Source organism: Enoplosus armatus, chromosome 7 (assembly GCF_043641665.1).
Source record: "Enoplosus armatus isolate fEnoArm2 chromosome 7, fEnoArm2.hap1, whole genome shotgun sequence".
Classification (NCBI taxonomy): domain Eukaryota; kingdom Metazoa; phylum Chordata; class Actinopteri; order Centrarchiformes; family Enoplosidae; genus Enoplosus; species Enoplosus armatus.
Window position 1 is genome coordinate 24,184,631 of NC_092186.1, and position 27,914 is coordinate 24,212,544.

The window sequence follows — 27,914 nt, forward strand, 5'->3', positions numbered from 1 at the left end:
TTGATCCTCTGAGGAGCATGAACATGCTCAGTAAATTTCATGGCATTCTGACCATTAGATGTTGATTTTTGATGTGGCAAGAGTGGAACATTTGTACTAATTGTGGCACTATAGAGGAAAGGTCCAGGAGTCGTTAAGATCTATCCTCTCACGACTATGAATTTCCAAATTTCAAGAAAACCTGGCTTTTAGTTTCGCCTACAGAGAGACTACAGAGAGTTCTGACTCATGGTGGTGCTGGAGAAAGGGTTAAAGGGGTCACAAAATATTACAAATCATCAAATAGAGACCATGAATATCCACACCAAAATTCATACCAATATAGTTAAAATAGTTTTCTGTGGAAACGTTTTCACAGACTAGTCCCAACAAGCAATAACAACCCACTTATTCCTCACTAAGTTTATAAAAGCTTATAAAAGACAGATGGACGGGACAGATGATCTTACCTCTCCAGCTGTGCCAGGTATTGTCCTCTGGGTAGACAGACCACATCTTTGACCACCAGCCCTGTCTTCTGTGGAGTCAGTCTCTTCCATTTGAGACGACTAACTTTGTTTGGGGACAGCTGAAGCACCCAGTACAACACACACACACACACACACACACACACACACACACACACACAGACGATGAAGTAAATAAAGACAAGTAGATTAGACATATTGATAAATCACATTAACTACGCCCTCACACAGTTTCTCATATTGCACAAGAATCCTAACTTAGCTGCAAACATAGCAGGAAATACCTGGTTCTAGCATGGATCAAAAGATAACATTACCACTGAAATGATTAGATGATTAATTAGTAGATCAACAGACACATTTAAATATTTAATTACTTCGATTGCTGTAAATAATTCAATTTAAAAGAAAATCCCAAAAATGTGAATAGTAGGTCCCAGCTTCTTTGAAAGCTATGAGCTTGTCTCTCTCCCAAATTATTAGAAAATGAATCACTTTGGGTTCAAACTGAGGCTCAGATAAAATAATGACATTTTGTACACTAAAAATGGCAAATGATCTCACTTATATAGCGCTTTTCACGGTTCCCAACGTAGGGTTCAGTGTCTTGCTCAAGGACACTTCGACATGACGGGGGCAGCCAGGGATCGAACCCCCAACCGGCTCTAACCAGCTTTACCTTTCATTCTGACCACTGCGCCACCATGCCCCCCACTAAACGAGTAATCGATTAAAAGATAAATCAATAAAACAGACAACGTAACTTTAAGAAAAAAGGAACAAACAAAAAACACTGTTTTTGGATTCAGTCTCACTTTATGTGCTCAGTATTAGTGCACGACAAAGACTCTGGTTTGACCAATACACTAAACCTGTTAAAATTACATTTCCAATTATATTATATTATCGAGATGCAAAGAGGCTCATTGGTTCCGGCGACCATCTTTCAACCAGATAAAATGGTTTCAGGCTGGAAACTTGCTGATCAGGAAAGAACCAAATAAAGGCGGAGGCGGCGTACCGGGGTCATGATGGAAGGATGGTCTGACTTTATCTCCACCAGCTCACTCTCAGACCGTCTGAGAGGAGGAAACACCTGCATGGAGGGAAGGAGAGCGTGAAATGGGTTATCTTGAAAAATGTCTGCATGCTGAACTGTTTTTTATTCCTAAGCTTTCCACTTCACAGTATTACAATAAGTGTGGGGGGGGTGCATTACTTACATCTTCATATTCACTCACCTCCATTTCTATCTCAATTTCCTCCATGAATCCTGGGACAGGGGCGCAGTGCTTGGCCCCTTCCTTGGCGGGAGGCTCTGTTTTGGGCTTGGCCGGTTGCCTGGGTTGAGTCTGGACTTGCGGCTCTGGTTCCTCCTCACAGTCAGGGACCAGAGGATGCTCCAGGTGTCTCTGGGTTCAAGGAAGAGGAAGATGTTTACTGTGCACGAACACAGTGAAGCTCCATATGGAGGGAGGGCGCTGCAAGAACGGCATGGTCTCTTTACATGGATGTAAACTATTTTGCATGGGACAGTCTCAGTCTTTGTCAAGTGTAATTCTGTACTAAAACATGCTATATAAGTTCTTTATGATTTAAAAAGGGCCAGTTCAACCGCATTTATGGCTAGTGACCCCATGAATAAAAAGGAATGTCTTCATGCGACACCTCGTCACGGGTTGTATGTCTACCAGGAGTGACCCCCCCCATCCGGTGTTTTTGCTGAATATGTTAGGTAACTGTTTTCTTATCGTCAATCATTCACCAAGACTTCCGCTCAAATAACAACATTCTTTCTAGATACAACAGCCGTTCACAGACCTCATTGTAGACAGTTTTCAAGTGCACAACAAACTAAATAGTACAAACACTAGCCTTGTGTTCGAGTGGCAGCATACGTTTCTCAAAAACCTGGGCAAATACAACCAAAAGTATCTCCACGGCTAGATAAGTGAGGAAATGTGTTAATGAGACTTTCAATAGTAGCTTTAAAAGATATCGTTGCTACAGTAACACCAGCTATCTGAGTTTTCCAGTTCCTGCTGTATAGGGGGGGGGGGGGGTTACCTGCAGAACATAGCCGTTTGGATGTTACCAAGCACAAAGGCAGGAAATAGCAGTCTGAGGATCACCACAGATTTCTTTTGTCACATTCAAGCTGCCTGCCCAGCTGCCATGTTACAGAAGACAAACCTTTTCAATGCTGCGTTCTTCCTCCTCCTCCTCCTCCTCCTCCTCCCATGTTGATGTCACCACGCAGGGCTCCTCTGAAAAGAACAGCTCCATCTCAATGTTTTCTTTGATGGCCAGCAACGCCGCCTTCCTCTCGCCCAACTTCATCCTCGCTGATAAAACTTAAACCGTTCAACCTCCTGTAATTCTTTGGTTTTTTTTTACTCTGCTTTGTTGTCCCACAATCTCCTTTTCACTTTTCCTTTACTCAAATCCTCTCTGTCCTTTTAGTGTTTTGTATCAGAATCCTGTCCCTGCTTGAGCCTTAGCTCTCCTCTGCCCTTTCCCTTTACTTTGCCTTAATTTGTTGTTAATCGCCTTGACCTCAGGCTTCTTGTCCCTCATGTTTTCATGCCTGATACTGCTTGCTATTTCCTCTCTAGTCACCCCCTCAAACAGTTGAACCTCCAGATATTCCTTAGGTGATGGTGGCCTCCCAAATGTCTCAGCTGAGCTCTCATTACCTCAAGCTGACATCTATCAGAGTCTAAAGCTCTGATTGGCTCAGAGTCGTGCTCTCGGGGTGTGATTGGCTCTGTGGACTGCTCTGAAGCATGTAGGCCAGGCTATAGACTTTGCTAATGTCATTAATCAGCCCCTCTTCACGCGTCCTTTGTGGATGGTTTCATCATTAACCTGATGATTGAGTCACTTTTAATTGATCACTTAACACTATCCTGAGACAAATTAACTCCAGTTGCAAAATACTAGATTATAAAATGAAAACATGCAGATTATATGAATAACCCCGAACACGATCTGCTTCGGTGTCTTTTCTAGTCAAGTAAAGGAGGACATTTCTTGAACTTTGTATTCAAACAGCTCAAAACAACATACAACATTTACTAATTGCCAAATGACTTGCAGAGTTCAGCAGAGACTACGCCAGTGGCCTGCTATCTAATCACGTTTTTGCTGGGTCAAACGGAAAAGTGTTTGTTTAGAGTTGCACCTCCTTTCTCCGGTGAAAATGGTGAATTGACAAAAGCAGTACACAGTACACAATCCATAATCAATGTCTGTCAACTGAGGCAGCGACACAAGAACCCTTTGCCTATCAGCAACTCAAACACTACCTATCCTTTAAGAACTCACAGTTCCATCCATGTGAAGGCATGGATGAGCGGAAGAACACTTGAATTAAAAAAGTAGTCGTAGGAAGATGCGAGTACGAAAAGCCACAAAACATAGTTCGTTTTTTGGTGGACTGATCGCAGTCTGGATAAAATATATTTTTGATAGAATCAAAAATACTTGCTGCTTGAATGAATTTCCGCCCTCCTGAGAAAAAGTCTCACACTACAAAGGTTTTCACTCAACTTTGAATCCCTCGACAGATCAAAGTCAGCCTTTCTGTTTCTGTTTCATTCATACTGTCAAAGTTGAGTGAAAACCTTTGTGTATATATACATACATATATACATATATACACATACATATGTACACATACATACACAAATATATACATACATACACATATATACATATATATAAACATATATATATACGCTATTTTTTTTAATGAGGTCACTTTACCTTTATTAGTTCAGCTTTGTTCTCTTTGTTCTTAGCTGTTATGCCAATTCCTTGTCTGTGTTCACATAATAATGCCATTCTGATGTGACAGCTGTGAGATTATCACACACTACAGTGAGCTACTAGTATTCATTTAGTGTGAAGTGGAGAACAAAACAACTCTAAAGCTTTCTGTTTATTGTTTTTTCATTTTTTAACAGACCTCTGCATACATTGAATCAAAAAACGTTGAGGACAGAAATCTGGTGATGGACCCCACAGCTCTAAAGTGCTTTACACTGCCTTCCTGCACACTGTAATAAATAAAAACTAAATGAATGCAGTAGCGAAACATTAAAGTTTTTATTCCCCCACATACACTGTGGACCACATATAGAAATGTGTCTCTGCAGCTCTGACAGTGGGAGATAGAAACATATTTTAAAATGTTTCATTGTAAAATTTCATCACATTACGAATGACAAACACAACTCAGAAATGCAAAGCAACCACAAACTTCAAATCCAGTAAAAAAAAAAAACAATTTAAAGTTAAAGTTATAGGCTGGACTGATTAGTTCCCATGGAATCTAAAACCATTTTTGATTCATGACCTGCTTGATATACTGTAGTCTGTTCTAGTGTGTCCTGCATATTTTATTCATTACTAAGTCAGCTGAGAAAAACAGAGGACACATCAACAGAGTGACATGCAGAACCTGCATGATGGTTTCAACTCTCTACTCATTTTCATTTCAAAGAACCAAACCAGCTGGATGAGAATAAACAGGATTGTTTCAGCCTGATAACAGAATGTTAGCCTGAATTAGTTAAGCCACATTTGAAGAACGGGGGCCTGTACCAAACAAAGTCCGGGTCATAGCATGGAGATTATGTTTTGAGTGTTCCCAGGTTGAATCATCCCCAAACACCATTGTTGAGTAAAACCACAGAGACGCCCAACTGCTCCGGTGCTGAAGTTCAAGTGGAAACAGTAGACTGCAGTTGTTCTAAGACAGATTGCCACATTTGTCTTCATCTATTCAAGTATATATATATATATGTATATTTATATGTTTGTGTGTGTGCGTGTGTGTGTCAGGCCAGCAGGTGTCTCTGGGTACATGTCAACAGGTGAGGCAGGAAGTACGAGGCGGTGCCGTCGTCGGGTATCAGCTCCAGGAACTCTGCGGGGCTCGTCTCCATGGCAACCACAACGAGCGTCTCTGTTGGCATAGAAACCAGCAACATTAAACCCAGACATCCAAACAATCAACCTCAGTGATTGACATTTCTACTTTTATTCTATTCTTAATAGAAAATGACAGGGGGTCAGAAAAGCTACACCGACTTCAGGATTTAAAAAATACTCACTATCACTACTATCTTAACAATTTTAACAATTAACATTGTACTTTATCTATGTCTTATTGCTAATGCTGCTCTGCATGGCTAATTTGTGCAAAATATGGTTATTAAAAAGGGCACAATTGAGCATTGCTCTCCCGTAACATTGTTGGACTCACAATGGAAAAAAGTAAATATCATTTCCTAATAAATAATTGATGCCGCAGTCTTTTTTATTCCATGCATTTGTCTTCCTTGTCAAAACCTGGCGCCTATATTACCCACAATGCAACTTGACTGGATTCACTCGACTGTGCAAGCCTGTAAACAGAGTTGCAGTATTGCTCATTTGTGCTCTGTTGCTTTGCATTTCTACATATAATGAATATATTATTATATATCATATTACGATATCGTTTGAATTGATCATATTCAACTAATCAGTTTTATTTTTTTGTAAATACAATACAAATACAATGAATACCATCACGAAGGTCTAAATGTTGTTTCAAACCCTCTCTGTACTACTGTGAGCAGTTCACTTATTCCCACCATGTGTACATTTGTTACACCCCGAGGTTGTTAAAATACAGAGGATACAGTGTCCTCAGTGCTAACAATGTCCAGATTGTTGTCAAACCTGCTCGAGATTTTCGTCTGCAGTCAAAGGAGCCAAATCGTCACTCTGGCCAACGCCAGACAGAACTACGTCAAGTGGTCATCTGGCCTCAAAAGAAAGTACTGGGATACTTTTGACAGACAAAGCTTCTACCTTTGAGGGCAGCCAATAGGATGCTGTTATCCGCGGCAGCTCTCGTCCTGTTACAAAGCTCTGGGAGCAGCTTCTGCCACCACAACGCCTACAGAGATTAGACAAGACAGACGGGGTGATAATCACTGGGTGTAAACAAAATATTCTAAAAATACAGACATGCTACAGAGAGAGAGAGAGAGCCGAGTGAAAAGGTTCACTCCACAGTTCAGGCTACTGCTCAGCACACACCATATTTCTGTCTTGTAACTGGTGGTTGGCGTAGGCTATGATGGCCTGAGGACATCGGTCCAACAGCTTTTCAATGCTGCTTTCATACTGCCCCCTTCTGGTAGCACAGAGGAGGTGCAGGCTGAAGCCCCATAAGGTTTCCTCTGACAGGCGCTCCATCAGAGGCACGACGGAGCACACAGACAGGGACGGACCACACAGGAGGGACTGGAGACAGAGAGTCATGAAAAAGTCACGAAAGAGAGACAATGTAACTTTGAGGAGATGAAATAACACAATCTTTGTCTTACAATTAGAAAAGATGAATATAAGCAAAAAAACAACAACAAAAAAAAACGCTGTCACAGCCTCACCTGGTCTGGTATGACCAGTAGTTTATGGTGGCTAATGTTAGCTAATGTTATCCAACTCTGGATAGATTTTGCTGTGTAACTGTAATTACTGAGTCAGTTCGCTAACCTTTTAACTCTATTTGTGCTACAGTTCAGGTCTAAAGCCACGGTTTTAGAAAAACTGAGGTGCTGTGTCCAAGTAGCCCCACGATCTCAGATTTCCAATTAATTTGTTTGGGTTTTTTTTATGTGTGATTCTTTTAACTATTCTATCATTTATTTTGTAGGATTTTTCATTCATTTAAAAACAGCTGTACGTCCCTGCATTCCTCCACCGATGGTCTAAAAGTTGTGTTCTAAGAGTTTCGTCTACTCTCGTACTACTCTACTTCTATTTATGCAAACAATTTAAAATGTACTTCATGCCCTACATAAAGTTTTAGGAATTACCATTATGCTGTAATTGCCACTTGTGTCCACAGAGGTCGCTGTTCTGCGAGAAAGTTACAGAGATTTGCTCGAAAGCTACATTTGGGTTAGGGTCTTTCCTCACAGGCCTCACAGTCATACCAACAGCTCTCAGTGCCACTCATCCTAGGTTCAAATCTCCATAAATGTATTATTTTATATACATACACATTGAAGTTGTGCTTCTTTTGTACATATTTATAGCTGTATTCTTCCCTACAGCTAAATGTGGCTCTATTGTTGTGATGTAAGTGTTGTATATATGTGTGTGCAAGTGCTCAAAGGAGTGCATTTAATCATTCAATCAGTTCCTTTTTAAGTTTATAACAGCTGATAACACCTGGAAGGCAGATGGTCTTTTAATTAAGGTCACTTGATTCTAGATACTTACTGACTTATTTTGTTCATAGACAAATTACCTGCAGTTTGTGTAGCGCCTCCTGGTGTTGGAAGCTGGTAGTGTGAGCTGGATTGAGAACAGTGAGCCACGGGTGCAGACCACCGTAATGGGAGCACGAATTGATCTGAAACACACCCAAACAAACACGAGACACCATGATTGAGCCGGTCAAATATCACAAAGTCCAACAGAGTCCGACAGAAAATAAAAGATGGCATTTGAATTGAACATCTCTCTACCAAACAAAGAGAGCAGCGGTGTCAGTTTCAGCCACTGTACCAGATCGTCGGCGCTCTTCAGCGACCTGCGTCTTGAAGGTGTGTGTGGAGGGTTGGGGTGTGTATCCCAGTTTGCGTTTGTCAGTCGGTCAATGTAAACTGAAGCCAGTCGGAACAGAAGTTCCTGGATGACAGCTTCCTGTGAGGAGGCCATGAGCATCGCCTCCCAGAAATCCACCTGTAAGCAATTCTCACAGCCCAGCTCCTAGACACACACACACACACACACACACACACACACACACGCTTTTATTGCTATTGTTTACGAGATCTTGAGGATTGATCAAAAGGGACAAAAATTAACACCTTGTATTAAATAAATAATCTTTTAAGATTTTATTTTGCAGCTCAATTTCATTTCTAGCCTCCTAATCTGTGAATTACCAGGTGCCAGTGACACACACACACACACACACACGCACACAGACACAGACACACACACACACAGACACACACACACTCACCTTGAATATGTGATCAGCCTGTTCCAGCTGAACTTTGTTGTTTTCATGTAAAGCCACCATGGCAGCCACCAGCAGCCCTGGTTGGGACTTTGCCATCTGACGAGTCAACGCTGTGGGACGGATGTGTGCGTGCTGGCCTCCGCCTCCGCCATGTAGCAACAGCTTCGGCTCCTCGATGAACCCGTACACCAGCAGCATCTGAACACACGCAGACAGACAGTCGTCTGGATTCACATTCCCAGTTACTGATTCATTTGCCCTTGACTACACCAAGCAAACAAAGAAGCATCAAGTCTAAAAATGTGACAAATGTCTTAAAGCTTTGTAACTTGGCACAATAGTGGAACCCAAGAAATAATGTCAGAATCCCTGAATGAATGTTTGATGATATCAGAAAAAACAGTGGATGTAGAAACACATGTGGGACATGTATTGCGTATTTCTCATTTCCGTTCATTGCGTCCTTTAGGAGTCCACTACCACAACACTGGTAAAAAGCTGTTATTTTACTGGGAAGTGTTTATCACTGTGAGGTTTAAAACAAGGATTTTTCCATAACCAATATCAAAACGTTTCACTAATTTTCCTCTGAGATATTATATTCAATAATTATTTAAAGCAAAACATTAAAGAAAAGTTTAGGCATTTTCACCCCCCAGAAAAAGAAACTGCACAAATAGCACCACACTGGTGTGACATGACGAGAATACTCACCTGTCAATCGCCTTCCATATGCATGTAAAAAAGAACTTTTTGAAAACAATCGACTTAAACTGTAATTATCTGTAAACATGATTTATTGATATAAGCCTATGGTATGTTTCTAGGGAAGCTTATAGTGTGTAAAGATAAAATATCAAGTAGTACAGTACTTGGTCATCTACCTCAGTGGTTCCTAACATGGGGGTCGGGACCCCCACATGTGCTACACCAGATTATATTTAATTTTTCAGACTTTCCTGTCATGTTTGCTTTGTGAATTACAGGATCATTTTACTTTGAATAATTATTCAGTCAAACCAGGGGGAAAAAGTCCCTCTTTGGTTCAACTAGTGACAACCAGTACACACATGCAATCTGTGAAGAGGGGTCTCCAGCAGACATTGCATCGTTTTAGGGGGGTCACAAGTTAAAAAGGTTGGGAACCAGTGCAATCGTGCCTGTTACAGTCGCTCCTGTTTGTTTTCTTATTTTTTCTTACTTTCTTCCCTTATTCCTTTATCATAACTTTCCACCCGGGGACCAATAAAGTATTTCTGAACCATTGAACTCGCTAGAAGGAACTAAATGTTAACGTGATAGCGAGTATGTATTATCAAATTAATGAGATAGATAAGATACATAAGTACAGATATCAATTTCTTCTTCACTTGGTTGCATCCTTCAATACACACACACACACACACACACACACACACACACACACACACACACACACACACACCTGTCCCCTCTAACCTCAGCGTGTCTTTCCATCAGCTGTGTGTGCTGTGGCAGGTCGTCCAAAAGCAACATCATGGTTGCCATGGCGATTGTCAGTGGAACCGACACACCGACTGTGTCCTCCAGATGCTGTAAGATTTGCAGCGTACGGGCGGGACTGTGGTTGATCATGGGCGGGCTGGCACACACGCTGACGAGCTGTGAGGGCTCCGATTGGCTGAAAATGTCTATGACCTCATCAGCTGCTTCCTGTGGAAGGAGAATTCTTTCATTCTACTTTTCATTTTGTTTCCTTGTATATTAATAGTCTTATTTTGGAGAACCGGTGGTACAAGTGATACACTGATAATGATACAGTAGCTATGATATAACCTGTAAATTGTATACAAAACTACAATAGCTACGACATTGACACTGGGCTGTGTTCAGGGAGAACTTAGCCGTTAAGTTAGGATGCAGATAAAGACAGTTTGTGGCGGTTGACTTGCTCCATGTTGTAATGCTGCAGAGTAAATATAATAATGACTTATTCAACATGGTGGGCACCTTCAAAACAGCTCTCGAAATACCCGGTTTCACAACAAGACTAAGCGTGACACAAGCAGCATGCACAGCTTCCTGTCGTTTTTATGTTTGTGTGTACCCGACTGAGGCTCTGCTCCGTCTCTTCTAACAGGTAGTGCGTCAGGTAAAACAGGAAGCCGGGGCCGTAGGAGTGAGGGCTGCTGGGAAGCGGGCGGTTCCGGGCTATGACCTCCGTGACTGATAGACCAGACATCCTGTAGTACGGCAAAGCCAGGTGGCAGTCCTTCTGACGGCCCCTTCCAGAAGAGAAAACACTAGAATTAGTGCTAAAGTTTTTTTTAGTTTATTAGCCACTCAGCTGTAAGGTAAAAAGTTAAGCCACCAAGATTTTTCAAGGGGTGTTAAGCTTCTCTTTAAAAAAGGTATTTAAGAGGTCCATAAATTTGCACATTTGAATTCCAGCAATATAAGGAAACCCAAATTTATATGAAGGGGTGTGTTCATAGATTAAAAAATTATTAAGGGAAGAGAACCGGGGGGGTTACAAATCAACTGACGCTCTTTTACCTGAAGTCTGATCTATATAGGTTGACAAACTCACTCCATCCTTTCCAACATTCATCACATATATCTGTCTTGACTCTCAAAGCAAATGCAAATCTTTCCATTACAAAAATGTCTGCTAGTGTGGGCGGCCCTTCACCTAGCCAATTTTTCATAGTGGCTTTTTTTTTTTTTTACTAGCGACCAGCATTATTTGAAACACATATGCTTTAGAAAAGCAGAGAAGCTGTGGTGGCATCTTACCCAAACACAAGACCTGGAAACAAAAGTCATTCTTCATTTTTAAAACTTTTTCCATGCTATCTCCGATTGTCTTCCAGTAACTGAAGATCCCAGAGCATTCCCAAAACACATGATAATGATTTGCTCTCTCAGTCCCACAGCCTCTCCAGCATGCTGTCTGCCTTCCTGTTGACTGTTTAAGTGCTGGTGTTATAAAGTATCTAACCCTACTTTTCGATTAAGGGATTTCTGAAGCCGTTTTAAGGTATGTTGGTCCTTTAGCGCAAGTGTGTGTGTGTGTGTGTGTGTGTCACCTGCTGAAACAGTCTCCCAGCTGTGCACAGTTCTGCCTGAGTGCCTCCTCCAGTTCTTGACTGTCTGTCTGCGCAGCTGTCTGTTTCTCGGCCGGTCCGTCTGCGTCCGTCTGCGGGGACGCCGCGGGGTCGCCCTCGCTGCTCTGCTGCTGCTGCTGCTGCTGCTGCCCTGATGTTTGGAGTAAGGAGGCGCGGAGGAGGAGGTGAGCTTCACTGAGGAGGTGACGAAGGCTTTCGGCCTGCGGGCTGGTCTCTGCGTAGCGCTGGCTGTATTCAACCTGACGCAGAGAGACGCGCGAGTATACAGACTCATAAACATATAGTGGACATATTCAGTGAGCTTCACATTCAAAAAGGTGATAAATCTGTATCGTGTCGACACTTTTCTGTCTGTAATCCAATCTGAAAACCTCACTTTAAGTTAAAAAAAAAAAAAAACCTTCTGCCGAAACAGTAAGAATTTCATAGTCTGTAAAAAAATAAATAAAGAAAGAATAAAAAGAATACAGCACGTTGTCGCACCAGATTTAGGAAAAATGAAACCGGATTCTAGAAAAGTTAAATCATTTGGAATGGAATGATGTTGAAATAATCTCACTACGTGTACTTTTTTAGAAAATAAAACTTACAAAAAATGTCTTAATACGGCCCTTAATCCTTCTCAAAACAGATGCATGTCACAATGGAGTGTATTTATATATTTAATATAATATTAATGTTTTTCTTGTTCTTCTTTTCTTTCTCTTCTCTTCATGTTCAATGCATGTTTTGGTTCTGGTCTGGTGATGTACAGGCGTTGAGTTTAAGTTTATTCTTTTTGTACAACAGTTAAAAGAGTGAGTACGTCCGCGTTACCATCTCCTGGTAAAGAGTGAGGGGGGAGACGGTGTCGACCACGTAGAGGTTCCATCCGTGTCCTGCTGTGCTGGTTTCTCTGGGAGAAGAGATTGTCCACTTTCTGCTCCTGAGGTCAGAGGTTAAACAGAGAGGGGTAACAAAAAGTATAATCAAACAGAGAGAGAGAGATGAGCTAAATCCCAATGTCTTATCTCACTAGAGTAGTTGTTTAGCTCATCTCAAATGTAAACATGCATTAGGTGCCGTGCATCATTGATTTGGCCCCCAGTCTGGAGTCCAGAAACTGAGATTCAGCCGGAGTATCTCCTATTTAAAGTTATTTCAAAGCTATAGGAAAATAATGGCATGCCATTAACTCCTAGAAATGTTCTTCCCAGCAGTTTCTTCGCCCTCGTTTTTTTTCATTTTGGCTCACCTTGTGGATGCGTCTTCACAGGACACTGATAATACACTGAAGACACACACAACCAGTACACTGAACCTGAACAAAGTTGATTCCACGTGTACCACAACATCGCACATGCATTAGAAACTACCAAACCAGACATGAGGTCGTATACTGTGATCATGGGTACTGCAGTATCTGCATCACACATATGCATCGTGTTCCCAGTAAAAAAAAACAAACAAACAACCTGTCGGATATCGTCACATTAATACATCAACTGCATAATACTACAATGTAGTACTACATGTTATGATCATGATCAGACAAACAGTTAGTGAACTGTTAGTGAACAGGTTAATATGGTCCCTGGACAGAGGATAATGTATTTGTGTGTACGTGTGTGTTTATATTTGGCCGTAGATGACAGGGTTTTTTAATGTTCTTTAAAAAAAGGTGTTGAATCCTTAGATACGACGACAAGCACAGGTTGCCAGGCGTATGAGCACGTAAAAAGAAATACTGAAATGCGTGTGTATGCATGCGTTACGAGAAACCAGGAAAGGGTCTAATAAATTGTTAAGTTGAGTTGTCACTTTTAGACCAAGCTGTGAGAAGGCGCACAGAAATGTATGGAATCACTGGCTGTTTTAGAGCCTCAGAGCTTCATCATTAGCTTCTGTGCTGCTGAGGGTTTGGTGAAGAAATGGGAGGACCTTTTTGCACTTATTTAGAAGGCTGACACAACAAAAATACAAATAAAGTCTCAGGAAATATGAGTGCTTTTCATTTGTCTTAATTATAAAAAAAAGAAAAGATTAGCTGGCGGGAAAACAGTTTCAGTCCAATCTGTCGAATGTAATCTCCGAATGAAAGAGCTTTCGTAAACTGTAGTTTTTCAATATCCGCGTGAAATGTTTATATAGTTTGTTCCTTATATGCAAACTATTCAAATTGCTGGATTAATGTCATCAATGCTAATCCACAATTAGCTTCATAATTACAGAATTGAGGTCTGAAATGATCCAAATTGTTATACAATTAAATGGATATCTAATGGTTTATTTTGATACAGGGAAAGCTCACAGGGGAAATTCTTTTTCTATTTTTGCTGAACCTTCACTTCCCTTACGAACATGGTTAGACTGAGGCAGAGAAACCTTGAGAGGTTGAACTTGTGTCCACTATTTTTTCCACAAGGCATTTGTCATGAAGTAAGAAAAACCTTCAGTACTCAGCTAAGGCTTGCCTTAGTCAGCCATATTTGTTTCAAATGAAAAAAAAAAACTAAACATGGACGATGAGAGACAAAGCCTTTCTTTAAATACCATGTGTTATTAGTACCACATTCTGTGTTAGTAATCTTTTATTTGTGTTGAAATCAAACACATCCTGACTCACTAATTAACTGTAAATAATGTACTCTGACTAAGCATTTCCCATCTTGGCTCTAGCTTAGAATGTGAGAAAAGAGTAATTTATCACTTATGAAAAACATTCAAACACAAATGTGTTAGGACTATCCAACCTGACTCACTAGAAGCTGATCAATAGTAAATATTAATATAATATGTAAATAATAAACTAATTGCTTATCATTCTTAAAGAACTGGATTGTCAACCTAGTGCTGCACGGTATAGGGTTACTGCAGATTTTCTCAATTGTATGATGTGTTTTATGATTTAATTAAGTTTGTAGTGTCTTATATTTTGTAAACATGTGTCAGTCACTTACCTGGTTTCTCAGGTTATAGGAAAGTAGCCTCTGACACCAAAGCCTTGTCACTCCCTCTACATCTCAGGGAGGAGTAATTTAATGCAATGTGCAATCACAGACAAAGTACTTGTCTGTACCTGGAGTGGTGAGAAGTAACACCAGTCATCATGGAGAGAGAAATCTTTTGTTGGATATTTTTGCTTGGATTGTTACATACATCCTCTGAACAAGGTTGGTCACACATTTTTATGACTTTGAGTGTTGTTATGTTACTTTCTAATATGCCCTTTTGTATCAGAGAAGACTGGGAACCATAGTGGTGTTAAGTATTCTAAAAGTTAAGTATTCCATTTGACATTCTACAATATACTGCTGTTAATGCCTGCTATTGATCTCTTCTCAAAAACAACCATTAATTATAGTCTAATCAAATCAACTTGAGTAATTTCAACAGCATAAATTACCACAAGCACAATGAGACAAAAAATGGGCTGAAAATTAGTATAAATGTTACATTGAAATTTCAATACAATGACTAATTATAAACGTGCACACATATATGACTGAATCATCTTAAGATACAATTATCAAAATGAATTTATATACTTTAAATAGGGCTAAATAGGGATTAAATAGGGCTAGTTCATTTGCTTGGGTTAATTTCCAAGGTGGCATTTACTGCCTGAATGGTCTTCTGTCACGGACAACAGACAAAAGCAGAAACGTGAATCCTGGAATCAGGTGCCACTGTCTCACCTTTGAAATATTACAGAAAAAAACAAATAATGAAATAGTTGAAAAGTTTATTATTTGTCCTCTGTAGCAGTATTGGTTTTAAAGCATTGTTAGATATTGAGTTTAAATTTAATATTGCAAAACATTGTCTGATTGTGATTAATACTAAAACCCTAAAAAACATTAATTCCAAATTGAAGGTACATATAAAACAGTGACTCACATATAGAACAGTGAAGCACTCATCAACTTCGGTCATCTAACCATCTCTGAGTTAGACGTTGCTTTTACAGTCAGTATTGAACTAAACAAATAACAATATAGATGACAAAAAAGACTGGTTTGGCTTGATGGTCAGTGCAAGAGAAAAGGTGGGTCACCTGAATCACTAAGGTCTTCCATTTGAAAGCATGGATGTCCACCGCAAAATTCGTGGAAGTCTGGAAAAAACTTGAGATTTAGAGACTGGTATAGAAACTGACAGCCAACAGACAATAGATCCTGCTATTTCCACTCCTTAATGACACACGATTATATACGATGAACATGGCAAGATATATAAAATTAAGTATTTGATTTAACCGTTTTCCTGGAAAACAACTACAGCAACTACAACTCCAGCTCCACCTGCAACAGCTGCAGCCACCACAGCTCCAACTGCAACAGCTGCAACCCCCACAACTTCACCTGTAACCACCACAACTCGGGCTGTAACCACCACACCTGCAGCCACCACAAGTCCGATTATAACTACCACAACTGCAGCCACCACCGCTCCGGCTGCAGCCACCACCGCTCCGGCTGCAGCCACCACAACTCCGGCTCCAACACCTGCAGCCCCCATAACTTCACCTGTAACCACCAGAAGTGCAACCACCACAACTCCGGCTGTAACCACCACAACTGCAGCCACCACCGCTCCGGCTGTAACCACCACAACTACAGTCACCACTACTCCAGCTCCAACTACAACACCTGCAGCCACCACAGCTCCAACTACAACATCTGCAGCCCCCACAACTTCACCTGTAACCGCCCCAACTGCGGCTCCAACTACAACACCTGCAGTCACCACAGCTCCGGCTCCAACTACAACACCTGCAACCACCACAACTCCGGCTGTAGCCACCACACCTGCAGCCACCACAACTCCGATCATAACTACCACACCTTCAGCCACAACAACTCCGATTATAACTACCACAACTGCAACCACCACTGCTCCGGCTGCAGCCACCACCGCTCCGGCTGCAGCCACCACAACTCCGACTCCAACACCTGCAGCCCCCATAACTTCACCTGTAACCACCAGAAGTGCAACCACCACAACTCCGGCTGTAACCACCACACCTGCAGCCACCACAACTCCGGCTCCAACACCTGCAGCCCCCATAACTTCACCTGTAACCACCAGAAGTGCAACCACCACAACTCCGGCTTTAACCACCACACCTGCAGCCACCACAACTGCAGCCACCACCGCTCCGGCTGTAACCACCACAACTACAGTCACCACTACTCCAGCTCCAACTACAACACCTGCAACTACTCCAACTCCGGCTCCAACTACAACACCTGCAGCCCCAACAGCTCCAACTACAACACCAGCAGACCCCACAACATCACCTGTAACCACCACAACTGCAACCACCCCAACTCCAGCTCCAACTACAACACCTGCAGTCACCACAGCTACAACTACAACACCTGCAGCCACCACAACTCCGGCTCCAACTACAACACCTGCAGCCACCACAGCTCCAACTACAACATCTGCAGCCCCCACAACTTCACCTGCAGCCACCACAACTCCGGCTCCAACTACAACACCTGCAGCCACCACAGCTCCAACTACAACACCTGCAGCCACCACAACTCCAGCTCCAACTGCAACATCTGCACCAACCACAGCTCCAACTACAACACCTGCAGCCACCACAGCTCCAACTACAACATCTGCAGCCCCCACAACTTCACCTGTGACCACCACAACTGCAACCGCCCCAACTGCGGCTCCAACTACAACACCTGCAGTCACCACAGCTCCGGCTCCAAGTACAACACCTTTAGCCACCACAACTTCACCTTTAACCACCACAACTTCACCTGTAAACACCCCAACTCCGTTTCCAACTACAACACCTGCAGCCACCACAGCTCCAACTACAACACCTGCAGCCACCACAACTTCACCTTTAACCACCACAACTTCACCTGTAACCACCCCAACTCCGTTTCCAACTACAACACCTGCAGCCACCACAGCTCCAACTACAACACCTGCAGCCACCACAACTCCAGCTCCAACTACAACACCTGCAACCACCCCAACTCCGGCTCCCACTACAACACCTGCAGCCACCACAGCTCCAACTACAACACCTGCAGCCCCCACAACTTCACCTGTAACCACCACAACTGCAACCACCCCAACTCCAGCTCCAACTACAACACCTGCAGTCACCACAGCTCCGGCTCCAACTACAACACCTGCAGCCACCACCGCTCCGGCTGTAATGACCAAAACTACAGTCACCACTACTCCAGCTCCAACTACAACACCTGCAACCACCCCAACTCCAGCTCCAACTACAACACCTGCAGCCACCACAGCTCCAACTACAACACCTGCAGCCACCACAACTCCAGCTCCAAGTACAACACCTTTAGCCACCACTACTTCACCTGTAACCACCCAAACTCCGTTTCCAACTACAACACCTGCAACCACCCCAACTCCGGCTCCAACTACAACACCTGCAGCCACCACAACTCCAGCTCAAAGTACAACACCTGCAGCCACCACAACTTCACCTGTAACCACCACAACTCCGTTTCCAACTACAACAGCTGCAGCCACCACAGCTACAACCACAAAACCTGCAGCCACCACAGCTCCAACTACAACACCTGCAGCCACAACAGCTCCATCTACAACACCTGCAGCCACCACAACTACAACTGTAACAACCACACCTGCGGCCACCACAACTCCAAATACAACACCTGTAGCCACCACAACTCCACCTTTAACCACCACACTCGCAGCCACCACCACTCCGGCTACAACCACAGCAATTACAGCTACCACTACTCCAGGTCTAACTACATCAACTGCAGCCACCACAACTCCAACTATAACCACCACAACTCCAGCTCGAACTACAACACCTGCAGCCACCACAGCTCCAACTGTAACTACCACACCTACAGCCACCACAACTACAACTGTAACAACCACACCTGCAGCCACCACAACTCCAACTATAACTACCACAACTGCAGCCACCGCCGCTCCAGCTGTAACCACCTCAACTATAACCACAACTACTCCAGCTCCAACTACAACACCTGAAGTCACCACAGCTCCGGCTCCAACTGCAACAGCTGCAGACACCCCAACTCTGGCTCCAACTACAACACCTGCAGCCACCACAGCTCCAAGTACAACACCTTTAGCCACCACAACTTCACCTGTAACCACCACAACTGCAACCACCCCAACTCCAGCTCCAACTACAACACCTGCAGCCACCACAGCTCCAACTACAACACCTGCAGCCACCACAACTCCAGCTCCAACTACAACACCTGCAACCACCACCGCTCCAGATGTAACCACCACAACAACAGTCACCACTGCTCCAGCTCAAACTACAACACCTGCAACCACCACAACTCCAGCTCCAACTACAACACCTGCAGCCACCACAGCTCCATCTACAACACCTGCAGCCACCACAACTACAACTGTAACTACCACACCTGCAGCCACCACAACTACAACTGTAACAACCACACCTGCAGCCACCACAACTCCAACTATAACTACCACAACTGCAGCCACGGCCGCTCCAGTTGTAACCACCTCAACTATAACCACAACTACTCCAGCTCCAACTAGAACACCTGAAGTCACCACAGCTCCGGCTACAACTACAACAGCTGCAGCCACCACAACTCCATCTGTAACTACCACACCTGCGGCCACCACAACTCAAATTACAACACCTGCAGCCACTACAGCTGCAACTACAACACCTGCAGCCACCACAACTCCAGCTTTAACCACCACACTCGCAGCCACCACCACTCCGGCTATAACCACAGCAATTACAGCTACCACTACTCCAGGTCTAACTACAACAACTGCAGCTACAACTCCAACTATAAGCACCACAACTCCAGCTCGAACTACAGCACCTGCAGCCACCACAGCTCCAACTGTAACTACCACACCTGCAGCCACCACAACTACAACTGTAACAACCACACCTGCAGCCACCACAACTCCAACTATAACTACAACAACTGCAGCCACCGCCGCTCCAGCTGTAACCACCTCAACTATAAACACCACTTCTCCAGCTCCAACTACAACACCTGCAGCCAACACGGCTCCAACTACAACACCTGCAGCCACCACAACTCCAGCTCCAAGTACAACACCTTTAGCTACCACAACTTCACCTGTAACCACCCCAACTCCGTTTCAAACTACAACACCTGCAACCAGTCCAACTCTTGCTCCAAATACAACACCTGCAGCCACCACAGCTCCAACTACAACACCTGCAATCACCCCAACCCCGGCTCCAACTACAACACCTGCAGCCACCACAGCTCCAACTACAACACCTGCAGCCACTACAACTCCAGCTCCAACTACAACACCTGCAACCACCACCGCTCCCGCTGTAACCACCACAACTACAGTCACCACTACTCCAGCTCCAACTACAACACCTGCAACCACCCCAACTCCGGCTCCAACTACAACACCTGCAGCCACCACGGCTACAACTACAACACCTGCAGCCACCACAACTCCAGCTCCATGTACAACACCTTTAGCCACCACTACTTCACCTGTAACCACCCCAACTCCGTTTCCAACTACAACACCTGCAACCACCCCAACTCCGGCTCCAACTTCAACAACTGCAGCCACCACAACTCCAACTATAACTACCACAACTGCAGCCACGGCCGCTCCAGCTGTAACCACCTCAACTATAACCACCACTTCTCCAGCTCCAACTACAACACCTGCAACCACCACAACTCCAACTATAACCACCACAATTCCAGCTCCAACTACAACACCTGCAGCCACTACAACTTCACCTGTAACCACCAGAACTGCAACCACCACAACTCCGGCTGTAACCACCACACCTGCAGCCACCACAACTCCGATTATAACTACCACAACTGCAGCCACCGCCGCTCCCGCAGTAACCACCTCAACTATAACCACCACTTCTCCAGCTCCAACTACAACACCTGCAACCACCACAACTCCAACTATAACCACCACAATTCCAGCTCCAACTACAACACCTGCAGCCACTACAACTTCACCTGTAACCACCAGAACTGCAACCACCACAACTCCGGCTGTAACCACCACACCTGCAGCCACCACAACTCCGATTATAACTACCACAACTGCAGCCACCACCGCTCTGGCTGCAGCCACCAAAACTCAGGCTCCAACACCTGCAGCCACCACAACTTCACCTGTAACCACCAGAACTGCAACCACCAAAACTCCGGCTGTAACCACCACACCTGCAGCCACCACAACTGCAGCCACCACCGCTCCGGCTGTAACCACCACAACTACAGTCACCACTACTCCATCTCCAACTACAACACCTGCAACTACCCCAACTCCGGCTCCAACTACAACACCTGCAGCCCCAACAGCTCCAACTACAACACCAGCAGACCCCACAACATCACCTGTAACCACCACAACTGCAACCACCCCAACTCCAGCTCCAACTACAACACCTGCATTCACCACAGCTACAACTACAACACCTGCAGCCACCACAACTCCGGCTCCAACTTCAACACCTGCAGCCACCAAAGCTCCAACTACAACACCTGCAGCCACCACAACTCCGGCTCCAACTACAACACCTGCAGCCACCACAGCTCCAACTACAACACCTGCAGCCACCACAGCTCCAACTACAACATCTGCAGCCCCCACAACTTCACCTGTGACCACCACAACTGCAACCGCCCCAACTGCGGCTCCAACTACAACACCTGCAGTCACCACAGCTCCGGCTCCAACTAAAACACCTACAACCACCACAACTCCGGCTGTATCCACCACACCTGCATCCACCACAACTCCAATTATAACTACCACACCTTCAGCCACAACAACTCCGATTATAACTACCACAACTGCAGCCACCACCGCTCTGGCTGCAGCCACCACCGTTCCGGCTGCAGCCACCAAACCTCCGGCTCCAACACCTGCAGCCACCACAGCTTCACCTTTAACCACCAGAACTGCAACCACCAAAACTGTGGCTGTTACCACCACACCTGCAGCCACCACAACTGCAGCCACCACCGCTCCAGCTGTAACCACCACAACTACAGTCACCACTACTCCAGCTCCAACTACAACACCTGCAACTACCCCAACTCCGGCTCCAACTACAACACCTGCAGCCCCAACAGCTCCAACTACAACACCAGCAGACCCCACAACATCACCTGTAACCACCAAAACTGCAACCACCCCAACTCCAGCTCCAACTACAACACCTGCAGTCACCACCGCTCCGGCTGTAACCACCCCAACTACAGTCACCAGTACTCCAGCTCCAACTACAACACCTGCAACCACCCCAACTCCGGCTCCAACTACAACACATGCAGCCACCACTGCTCCAACTACAACACCTGCAGCCACCACAACTCCAGCTCCAAGAACAACACCTTTAGCCAACACAACTTCACCTGTAACCACCCCAACTCCCTTTCCAACTACAACACCTGCAACCACCCCAACTCTGGCTCCAACTACAACACCTGCAGCCACCACAGCTCCAACTACAACACCTGCAGCCACCACAACTCCAGCTCCAACTACAACACCTGCAACCACCACCGCTCCGGATGTAACCACCACAACTACAGTCACCACTTCTCCAGCTCCAACTACAACACCTGCAACCACCACAACTCCAGCTCCAACTACAACACCTGCAACCACCCCAACTCCGGCTCCAACTACAACACCTGCAGCCACCACAACTCCAGCTCCAAGTACAACACCTTTAGCCACCACAACTTCACCTTTAACCACCACAACTTCACCTGTAACCACCCCAACTCCGTTTCCAACTACAACACCTGCAGCCACCACAGCTCCAACTACAACACCTGCAGCCACCACAACTCCAGCTCCAACTACAACACCTGCAACCACCACCGCTCCAGATGTAACCACCACAACAACAGTCACCACTACTCCAGCTCAAACTACAACATCTGCAACCACCACAACTCCAGCTCCAACTACAACACCTGCAACCACCCCAACTCCGGCTCCAACTACAACACCTGCAGCCATCACGGCTCCAACTACAACACCTGCAGCCACCACAAGTCCAGCTCCAAGTACAACACCTTTAGCCACCACAACTTCACCTGTAACCACCACAACTGCAAACACCCCAACTCCAGCTCCAACTACAACACCTGCATCCACCACCGCTCCGGCTGTAACCACCACAACTACAGTCACCACTACTCCAGCTCCAAATACAACACCTGCAACCACCCCAACTCCAGCTCCAACTACAACACCTGCAGCCACCACGGCTCCAACTACAACATCTGCAGCCACCACAACTCCAGCTCCAAATACAACACCTTTAGCCACCACAACTTCACCTGTAACCACCCCAACTCCGTTTCCAACTACAACACCTGCAGCCACCACAGCTCCAACTACAACACCTGCAGCCACCACAACTCCGGCTCCAACTACAACACCTGCAGCCACCACCGCTCCAACTACAACACCTGCAGCCCCCACAACTTCACCTGTAACCAACACAACTGCAACCACCCCAACTCCAGCTCCAACTACAACACCTGCAGTCACCACAGCTCCGGCTCCAACTACAACACCTGCAGCCACCAAAGCTCAGGCTGTAATCACCACAACTACAGTCACCACTACTCCAGCTCCAACTACAACACCTGCAACCACCCCAACTCCGGCTCCAACTACAACACCTGCAGCCACCACAACTCCGGCTTCAACTACAACACCTGCAGCCACCACCGCTCCAACTACAACACCTGCAGCCCCCACAACTTCACCTGTAACCACCACAACTGCAACCACCCCAACTCCAGCTCCAACTACAACACCTGCAGTCACCACAGCTCCGGCTCCAACTACAACACCTGCAGCCACCAAAGCTCAGGCTGTAATCACCACAACTACAGTCACCACTACTCCAGCTCCAACTACAACACCTGCAGTCACCACAGCTCCGGCTCCAACTACAACACCTGCAGCCACCAAAGCTCAGGCTGTAATCACCACAACTACAGTCACCACTACTCCAGCTCCAACTACAACACCTGCAACCACCCCAACTCCCTTTCCAACTACAACACCTGCAACCACCCCAACTCTGGCTCCAACTACAACACCTGCAACCACCCCAACTCCGGCTCCAACTACAACACCTGCAGCCACCACAACTCCAGCTCCAAGTACAACACCTTTAGCCACCACAACTTCACCTTTAACCACCACAACTTCACCTGTAACCACCCCAACTCCGTTTCCAACTACAACACCTGCAGCCACCACAGCTCCAACTACAACACCTGCAGCCACCACAACTCCAGCTCCAACTACAACACCTGCAACCACCACCGCTCCAGATGTAACCACCACAACAACAGTCACCACTACTCCAGCTCAAACTACAACATCTGCAACCACCACAACTCCAGCTCCAACTACAACACCTGCAACCACCCCAACTCCGGCTCCAACTACAACACCTGCAGCCATCACGGCTCCAACTACAACACCTGCAGCCACCACAAGTCCAGCTCCAAGTACAACACCTTTAGCCACCACAACTTCACCTGTAACCACCACAACTGCAAACACCCCAACTCCAGCTCCAACTACAACACCTGCATCCACCACCGCTCCGGCTGTAACCACCACAACTACAGTCACCACTACTCCAGCTCCAAATACAACACCTGCAACCACCCCAACTCCAGCTCCAACTACAACACCTGCAGCCACCACGGCTCCAACTACAACATCTGCAGCCACCACAACTCCAGCTCCAAATACAACACCTTTAGCCACCACAACTTCACCTGTAACCACCCCAACTCCGTTTCCAACTACAACACCTGCAGCCACCACAGCTCCAACTACAACACCTGCAGCCACCACAACTCCGGCTCCAACTACAACACCTGCAGCCACCACCGCTCCAACTACAACACCTGCAGCCCCCACAACTTCACCTGTAACCAACACAACTGCAACCACCCCAACTCCAGCTCCAACTACAACACCTGCAGTCACCACAGCTCCGGCTCCAACTACAACACCTGCAGCCACCAAAGCTCAGGCTGTAATCACCACAACTACAGTCACCACTACTCCAGCTCCAACTACAACACCTGCAACCACCCCAACTCCGGCTCCAACTACAACACCTGCAGCCACCACAACTCCGGCTTCAACTACAACACCTGCAGCCACCACCGCTCCAACTACAACACCTGCAGCCCCCACAACTTCACCTGTAACCACCACAACTGCAACCACCCCAACTCCAGCTCCAACTACAACACCTGCAGTCACCACAGCTCCGGCTCCAACTACAACACCTGCAGCCACCAAAGCTCAGGCTGTAATCACCACAACTACAGTCACCACTACTCCAGCTCCAACTACAACACCTGCAGTCACCACAGCTCCGGCTCCAACTACAACACCTGCAGCCACCAAAGCTCAGGCTGTAATCACCACAACTACAGTCACCACTACTCCAGCTCCAACTACAACACCTGCAACCACCCCAACTCCCTTTCCAACTACAACACCTGCAACCACCCCAACTCTGGCTCCAACTACAACACCTGCAGCCACCACAGCTCCAACTACAACACCTGCAGCCACCACAACTCCAGCTCCAAGTACAACACCTTTAGCCACCACTACTTCACCTGTAACCACCCCAACTCCGTTTCCAACTACAACACCTGCAACCACCCCAACTCCGGCTCCAACTACAACACCTGCAGCCACCACAGCTCCAACTACAACACCTGCAGCCACCACAACTCCAGCTCCAACTGCAACATCTGCAGCCACCACAGCTCCAACTACAACACCTGCAGCCACCACAGCTCCAACTACAACATCTGCAGCCCCCACAACTTCACCTGTGACCACCACAACTGCAACCGCCCCAACTGCGGCTCCAACTACAACACCTGCAGTCACCACAGCTCCGGCTCCAACTAAAACACCTACAACCACCACAACTCCGGCTGTAGCCACCACACCTGCAGCTACCACAACTCCAATTATAACTACCACACCTTCAGCCACAACAACTCCGATTATAACTACCACAACTGCAGCCACCACCGCTCTGGCTGCAGCCACCACCGTTCCGGCTGCAGCCACCAAACCTCCGGCTCCAACACCTGCAGCCACCACAGCTTCACCTGTAACCACCAGAACTGCAACCACCAAAACTCCGGCTGTAACCACCACACCTGCAGCCACCACAGCTGCAGCCACCACCGCTCCGGCTGTAACCACCACAACTACAGTCACCACTACTCCAGCTCCAACTACAACACCTGCAACTACCCCAACTCCGGCTCCAACTACAACACCTGCAGCCCCAACAGCTCCAACTACAACACCAGCAGACCCCACAACATCACCTGTAACCACCAAAACTGCAACCACCCCAACTCCAGCTCCAACTACAACACCTGCAGTCACCACCGCTCCGGCTGTAACCACCCCAACAACAGTCACCAGTACTCCAGCTCCAACTACAACACCTGCAACCACCCCAACTCCGGCTCCAACTACAACACATGCAGCCACCACGGCTCCAACTACAACACCTGCAGCCACCACAACTCCAGCTCCAAGAACAACACCTTTAGCCACCACAACTTCACCTGTAACTACCCCAACTCCCTTTCCAACTTCAACACCTGCAACCACCCCAACTCTGGCTCCAACTACAACACCTGCAGCCACCACAGCTCCAACTACAACACCTGCAGCCACCACAACTCCAGCTCCAACTACAACACCTGCAACCACCACCGCTCCAGATGTAACGACCACAACTACAGTCACCACTACTCCAGCTCCAACTACAACACCTGCAACCACCACAACTCCAGCTCCAACCACAACACCTGCAACCACCCCAACTCCGGCTCCAACTACAACACCTGCAGCCACCACAACTCCAGCTCCAAGTACAACACCTTTAGCCACCACAACTTCACCTTTAACCACCACAACTTCACCTGTAACCACCCCAACTCCGTTTCCAACTACAACACCTGCAGCCACCACAGCTCCAACTACAACACCTGCAGCCACCACAACTCCAGCTCCAACTACAACACCTGCAACCACCCCAACTCCGGCTCCCACTACAACACCTGCAGCCACCACAGCTCCAACTACAACACCTGCAGCCCCCACAACTTCACCTGTAACCACCACAACTGCAACCACCCCAACTCCAGCTCCAACTACAACACCTGCAATCACCACAGCTCCGGCTCCAACTACAACACCTGCAGCCACCACCGCTCCAGCTGTAATGACCAAAACTACAGTCACCACTACTCCAGCTCCAACTACAACACCTGCAACCACCCGAACTCCGGCTCCAACTACAACACCTGCAGCCACCACAGCTCCAACTACAACACCTGCAGCCACCACAACTCCAGCTCCAAGTACAACACCTTTAGCCACCACTACTTCACCTGTAACCACCCAAACTCCGTTTCCAACTACAACACCTGCAACCACCCCAACTCCGGCTCCAACTACAACACCTGCAGCCACCACAACTCCAGCTCAAAGTACAACACCTGCAGCCACCACAACTTCACCTGTAACCACCACAACTCCGTTTCCAACTACAACAGCTGCAGCCACCACAGCTACAACCACAAAACCTGCAGCCACCACAGCTCCAACTACAACACCTGCAGCCACCACAGCTCCATCTACAACACCTGCAGTCACCACAACTACAACTGTAACAACCACACCTGCGGCCACCACAACTCCAAATACAACACCTGTAGCCACCACAACTCCAGCTTTAACCACCACACTCGCAGCCACCACCACTCCGGCTACAACCACAGCAATTACAGCTACCACTACTCCAGGTCTAACTACATCAACTGCAGCCACCACACCTCCAACTATAACCACCACAACTCCAGCTCGAACTACAACACCTGCAGCCACCACAGCTCCAACTGTAACTACCACACCTACAGCCACCACAACTACAACTGTAACAACCACACCTGCAGCCACCACAACTCCAACTATAACTACCACAACTGCAGCCACCGCCGCTCCAGCTGTAACCACCTCAACTATAACCACAACTACTCCAGCTCCAACTACAACACCTGAAGTCACCACAGCTCCGGCTCCAACTGCAACAGCTGCAGACACCCCAACTCTGGCTCCAACTACAACACCTGCAGCCACCACAGCTCCAAGTACAACACCTTTAGCCACCACAACTTCACCTGTAACCAC

The 27,914-nt window shown here is 46.4% G+C and overlaps 2 protein-coding genes across 2 annotated transcripts in view; one reads left to right on the forward strand and one right to left on the reverse strand.

Moving 5' to 3' along the window:
- Positions 1-5,297: 5,297 nt before the first annotated feature.
- LOC139287800 (BLOC-2 complex member HPS3-like) lies at positions 5,298-12,946 on the reverse strand. The gene is made up of 11 exons (XM_070908975.1): positions 12,939-12,946; positions 12,429-12,537; positions 11,574-11,851; positions 10,592-10,769; positions 9,964-10,197; positions 8,506-8,703; positions 8,043-8,246; positions 7,783-7,887; positions 6,564-6,770; positions 6,333-6,420; positions 5,298-5,439 (listed from the first exon to the last, which is right to left on the reverse strand). Exons 1-11 carry the CDS (start codon positions 12,944-12,946, stop codon positions 5,312-5,314), a joined length of 1,737 nt encoding a protein of 578 aa, XP_070765076.1. The 3' UTR covers positions 5,298-5,311.
- Positions 12,947-13,952: 1,006 nt separating this feature from the next.
- The window catches only part of LOC139287801 (putative uncharacterized protein DDB_G0282133), a 33,340-nt gene continuing 19,378 nt past the window's right edge, over positions 13,953-27,914 (forward strand). The window contains exons 1-14 of the mRNA XM_070908976.1: positions 13,953-13,984; positions 15,875-16,006; positions 16,229-16,551; positions 16,683-16,686; positions 16,982-17,323; positions 18,119-18,603; positions 19,173-19,236; positions 20,216-20,880; positions 21,482-21,537; positions 21,626-21,657; positions 21,749-22,095; positions 25,827-25,851; positions 25,994-26,137; positions 27,326-27,529. Coding sequence (XP_070765077.1) covers positions 13,953-13,984; positions 15,875-16,006; positions 16,229-16,551; positions 16,683-16,686; positions 16,982-17,323; positions 18,119-18,603; positions 19,173-19,236; positions 20,216-20,880; positions 21,482-21,537; positions 21,626-21,657; positions 21,749-22,095; positions 25,827-25,851; positions 25,994-26,137; positions 27,326-27,529 — 2,855 coding nt within the window. The remainder of the gene's footprint in view (positions 13,985-15,874; positions 16,007-16,228; positions 16,552-16,682; positions 16,687-16,981; positions 17,324-18,118; positions 18,604-19,172; positions 19,237-20,215; positions 20,881-21,481; positions 21,538-21,625; positions 21,658-21,748; positions 22,096-25,826; positions 25,852-25,993; positions 26,138-27,325; positions 27,530-27,914) is intronic.